This window comes from Anser anser (genome assembly GCF_964211835.1).
Source record: "Anser anser genome assembly, chromosome: 1".
In the NCBI taxonomy this organism is placed as follows: Eukaryota; Metazoa; Chordata; class Aves; order Anseriformes; family Anatidae; genus Anser; species Anser anser.
In genome coordinates this window covers 15,173,452-15,179,180 of record NC_139720.1, presented here as the reverse complement: position 1 = coordinate 15,179,180, position 5,729 = coordinate 15,173,452, and the positions used below count along the sequence as shown (strand labels likewise).

The window sequence follows — 5,729 nt, the reverse complement described above, 5'->3', positions numbered from 1 at the left end:
AGAAGAAAATGAGTATGCTAGAGGAAAAGCCCCAGCAGCAGAAGTGGTGTGACTTAATATCCTGGATATTAGGACTATTGAGCATGTCTCAAAACTCAGTGTGACCATATGTACAGATAACATTTTAATAGTTACCAGCAGTGTTTGGTACTAGGCAGGAATTATTTAAGAAATACAGTGTCAATGCAGTAGTGTGTCAATTAATACTTCATTTCCCATTCTTAAGAATTCTATAAAGAAATTCTAATAAATGGAACAAAGATTACGAGATTTTTTTCTTTTGTTTCAGTGTAGACATTCACTATATTTTTAGAAAGATTGTTAGAAATTAAGGAGATCTACAGAAAATAAAGTCATTGTGTCCATACAGCTTAGTCAAGTCATTTTAATCCACTTCTTCATTCTATTCATCTGTTACAGAAAGGCAATATTTACTTACATAACTCAGGAGTGCTGTGAGTGATAATTAATGCTTATAGGCAGTGGTATGATTGAAATGAAGATGTACTTCCAAAGCATTATTAATTTTATTATCATCATTATTACTCTACTGGGCTATTGTAAATTACTGAAAGAGCCAATTACCATGGATTTTCCCAAGATGACTTCATAACGTATTAAAAGGGGAATGTTACACTGCAGAAAACTACAATGAAGTTGTAAAGCTGAGATTACATTCTACCCTGTAGAATGATATCATCCGTACTGGAAGCAAAAAAAGTCAAAATAATTTGTAAATGCCAATTAAAACAAAAATGTACTAATCTGTCCTTTACGTTGTGGATACAGTGACTTCTCTACTGCTTGCTGAAAAGTTCCCACCTCCACCGCAATGACATTTAACTCGTATGCCAGAAATGTTTGTAATTTCAGAAAAAAGGTCATGGTCAATGATTATAAGCAACTGGGTTTCTGAAGTTTAATGAGGACCCACTTACCAAGTGAGCTGCTGAATATGACAGTGAGGAAGCTCCCACCGCTGAGAACACAAGCACAGGTCAGCTCCTGTGGTCCAGCTGGCAATGGGACTTGCGAAGCGGTGGCTACTCCATGGCTGGGACCAGGCGCTCGTGCCAGAGTGTGATGAACTGCAGCACAGCTGGATCAGGAGATGCCTGGCAATAAGGCTTCCAGCTACGGGTTTTTATCCTCTGTGTTATAGGATACCTTCCTCAGGTAAAGCAATCTGCCTGCACCACCGTGCTCTGAAGTGTGCTGTGAAATTGAATCTAATTAAAAACTGTACTAACACCATCATTTGGGGAAAGGGCGTTTTTAAAAAACAGATCATTTATAAAGCTGATTTGGAATATGGCTAAACCTCAAGATTGTCCCCATGAAGACTTAAAACAGTTTTGGTAATACTTAATGTGGTTATTTGGATTAATATTCTTGAATTTCCCATGAACACAAGCCAATTTATACTGTGAAGAAAATTCACTTATTTCCACTGGCAGTAGGAAATAATTTCTTATGCATAATTTCTGCCTCTTATTTGAGTAGCTTCCTAGACATTCCAATTTAGGGATGAGTTGAGAATAAAAGATTTCCCTATTCTAAACTGAAAGATTAATTACAGAACAAAGACTGCATATGAAGAAAAATAATGTTATTCGTCAGCCTTTACTGACGCTGAGAGAAAGTAATTAGTTAGGAGCCTAATCAAACCCCAAGTAGGGTTTGTAGGGAAGGTTAAACCACCTCAGCTCTTGCCGACACTTTGCTGTTCTGGGTGCTGGGAAGCTTTGATTTAATTGAAATAATCCAAGAACCTGACAAGACACTCTTCCCATGACAGCAATCTCTGAATTATCGGAAAGCACCGTCTAGAGAGACAAGAGGGCTCATGGCAGCTGACAAAGTTGTCCTATAAAGCTGCAAGCATAGCAGTGTCATGCAGGACAAAATGGCAGTGTGGACTCATTGAGCTGATGACGCTCATAAAGGGCTCAGCCAACACAAGGACTGGGTTTTTTGGACTTCCTTACAGGACTGCACTGCTGGGATATGAAGCCAATCCCAATGACGCTGTGAACATTTCAATGTCTTGATGCCGTTGTTGAGGTACTGACCAATGGGTTGATGTTAAAAAACCCTTCTGCAGGACCAGGATGGTTGTACTTAAAGGTTGCATGGTGGACTTCATTGTATCATGCCTGTTCACCCATTTTGAGTCAGGCTGGATGTTGGGAAGATGTTACTTTCAGGATGGTCACACACAGGAATAGGCTTCCTGAAGAGTTGGTTGATGCCCCGTGCCTGTCAGTGCTCAAAAGGCATTTGGATAATGCCCCCAACAATACACTTCAACATTTGTTTAGCCCAGAAGTGGTCATGCAGTTGGACTTGATGATCACTGTCTGGCCCTTTCAACTCAACTACGAGATTCTATTCTGTTTTGTTGTTTTACTCAGCCTTTGTTCAAGCTCTAGGACAAGCTTCGAAGCCTCTAACCCTTGGGTGCAGAGCCTCTCTCTTGCGGCACACGGCACAGAGGTCGCGTGAGGCCCACCAGACCCCGCCACCACCGCTGGCCGACCACGAGCAGGGCAGCCCAGCCTCCGAGCACGAAGCTGCCGGGAGCTGTCCCCTGAGGGAAGCAAGGGGCTGCCAACTGGGCACATGGCAGCACATGGCGGCACGAGGAACCCGCCCGTGCCCCGGGGCAGTCCCTCGGGGAACACACAGTCCCGGGGGGCCGGCACCGCCCCCGGGCGGGTTCTGCCCTCGGGGGTGAAGCCCCCCCGCAGCCCTCCCGGACGCCTCCAGCTCGGTCCCCCCACAGGGAGGCCTCGGACCCCCCCGAGGGCCGCCTGCAGCGGGCGGAGGGCGGCGTTTCGGCCCGCCGCGACGCGTTTCAAACGGGCCAACCGCCGGGCGCGGAGGGAGGGCGGGCCGGAGCGCAGTCCCCGCCTGGGACTTTAAAGCGCCATTTTGTGCCGGGGCGGCCGCGATCGATCGTCGCTCCCACCCGGCGAGCGGGCGGCGGCGGAGCGGCGGGCGCCCGGCGGCGGCTGGCTGAGTGGCGCCCGTCCTCTTGCCTTCTCCGCGCCTCCTTTTCGCCCCCCTTTCCTTGCCCCTCCGCCTCCATGACCCGCAGTAGGAAGCAGGCGGCGCTGGAGAGAGGAGCCGGGAGGATGAACCAAGAAGCGGGGAGCGCCGCAGAGGGGGCCCGGGCGGCGGAGGAGGCGGCGGCGGCGGAGGCAGCGGGGGCAGCAGCAGCCGATGGCGGAGCGGCGGCGGCCGCTTGGGGGCTGCAAGGGGAGGCGGAGAAAGTTGTGTACTCGCGGTCGCAGGTCTCCTTCGCCGGCACCAAGGCGCTGAGCGACGCCCTCAAGCTCTTCATGCCCAAGTCCACGGAGTTCATGAGCTCCGACTCGGAGCTGTGGAACTTCCTCTGCAGCCTCAAGCACGAGTTCTCCCCGGTCATCCTCCGCAGCAAGGACGTCTACGGCTACGCCTCCTGCCGCGCCGTCGTCCCCGACCCGCCGCCGCCCTCCTCCGAGCGGCCCCGCCGCCGCCCCGGCAAGCGGCGCCTCCCGGCCTCCGCCGCCGCCAAGCGCCGGGCCGTGGCCGCGGGTGGCAGCGCCAAGCGGCGGCGGCGGCGGCGGCGACGCAGGAGGGGACGGGGGTGGCAGCGCCAAGCGGCGGCGGCGGTGCCGGTGCCTCCGGGCGAGGAGGAGCAGGAGGAGGAGGAGGAGGACAGCACGGGGGGCACCCCGGCGGAGGGGCCCGCTTGGGCGCCCTTCGGCGGCAAGTCGCTGGAGGAGATCTGGCAGGCGGCCACCCCCCGCCTCACCACCTTCCCCACCATCCGGGTGCGGGGCAGCGTGTGGAGCCGGCGGAGCCTGGCGGCGGCGCTGCGCCGGGCACAGCGGATCCTCGGCGTGGACCTGGCCCCCGTGGTGCGGGTGCGCCGCCTGCCCGTGGCGCCGTCGTGAGGCCGCGGCCGCCGCCCGGCTCTGCCCGCCGCCTCCGCTCCGCTCCGCCGCGGCGCGGACAAAGGGACCGATATCAGTCACCTGTTTACATTGCTTTCGTCTGGATCATGTTCTTCTGCTGCACTTTACGGCTCGCTCGGACTCGGGACGGGGCGCCGGGACCCCCACGACGACACCCTCCCCCCCCCCCCCCCCCGGCCGCACCGGGGGCAGCCTGCAGGGCCCCGGCCTCGTCCCCGCGGGGGGCGCCGGGGCCCGGCTGCGGGCACCGCGCGTGGGGACCAAGTTCCGCTTCCACTTCTCCCCCTTCGGGCTACCTCACTGGTCCAGAAGTCCACCCAAGAAGTTATTTTCCAAAGGAACTTTTCTTTCATGCTTGTATAATAAAGCACCATCCGATTCTCGCTGTTGCCCCCCCCCCGTTTTCCGATGGATTATGTATGCTTTGTGGTGTTGCACTAGTATGTGCTCAGGGTATTTTGAATCCCAAGCATTCCCAAGTTTCAGTTTACTCTGATCAAGGATGCGTAATGAATGGAGGTTCAGGACTTGTGGCTGTTCTTGATGGTGCAAAAAAAAAAAAAACTTTTTTAATTTCATGGGCTTAGTGATATATAAAGATGTATTGCGCAGTATAATTGTTACACTTTTGTATCTAAAGTCATTTTTAAAGTTTTCTAGTTGAACTAAGTATTTGTTTCTATTGAGCACCTAAAGATAGAATCATCCTGATATTTTATAAGCCTGTTTACTTTAGGGAAGCTCATTTGGTCAACCTAAGTGAACTTAATAAAAGGCAAAGAACAAGTGACGTTTCAGTTCAATGAAACTGGACTGCACAGGGATGGGTTCTTTGGTGGCGTACGCCATGTATGCGCATGGTGAAGGCACCAGGGGTGTCTCCAGAAAACAAATTTAGGGTTTGTGAAGAATCTTAACTACTCATCAAAGCAATACCTAGGCGTCTGAAGGTGAACTGTGATACAATGTCGGCATTAACAGCAAAAAAATGAGTCCTCACATGACCCAAATACCACACTGAAGTGCCTATCTCTGCGGCAAGAGCAAGACTTCATACCTGATTGCTTCAGCACTGGTTGTCAACCTGGAGCTGTTAGATGATTAGAGGTTGATAATCATATCCATGTAATTACTTGCACATAATTATTTTTATAAACCTCTCCTGGGTTTCACTGTGGACTGTGATAAAAGATTCATAATGTGGCTTCACTATTTTGCCTGAAAAACACCATCTTGTCATTCTGTCTGGTGGGCATTCTCTCCTGAATCTGATTTTTTAAGGGCTTTCCCTAGGTCTTGCCCGGTGTGGTTGGTGTGTGAGAGGCAAAGGTATGGGGGGACTTTTTTTTTTTTCCTCCTCTCCGAGCTTGGAGAAGAACAAGAAGTGCTTGGTGAGAGACAGTTTGTGTCCCTAGTATCCTAGCAAACAAGAAACTTCTCAGTTTCCACAGTGGAATGAATGACTTCACAGCTTGTTTATAGAATAGTTTGGTGACTTTAAATTTCTTTTCTGATTGCTGTTGACTCCTTGTTGCCTGCTCTTCATGGAGGTAATAAGACAGCTAGATGGGTAGAGACTGTTTGCAAAAATTTGCTAGTGCTAACCTGAAGCAACCAGCTTCTAAAACCTGTTTATATTATGTAGTTCTTACCTAGCAAAGCTGCCAAGTTCATATTCTTCCAAACTAACAATCTATTCTATAACCATTAGGCTTTTGAAATTGTTTACATAACGTTAGACTGCCTGCTGATTGCTGCAGTAGTGCC

General features: G+C 51.0%; 1 protein-coding gene across 1 annotated transcript; it reads left to right on the top strand.

The window, feature by feature from the left end:
- Positions 1 to 451: 451 nt before the first annotated feature.
- CCDC71L (coiled-coil domain containing 71 like) lies at positions 452 to 4,770 on the top strand. The gene has a single exon (XM_083805209.1). The coding sequence runs from the start codon at positions 3,090 to 3,092 to the stop codon at positions 3,939 to 3,941; it is 852 nt and encodes a 283-aa protein (XP_083661335.1). The 5' UTR covers positions 452 to 3,089; the 3' UTR covers positions 3,942 to 4,770.
- The last annotated feature ends 959 nt before the right edge of the window (positions 4,771 to 5,729 follow it).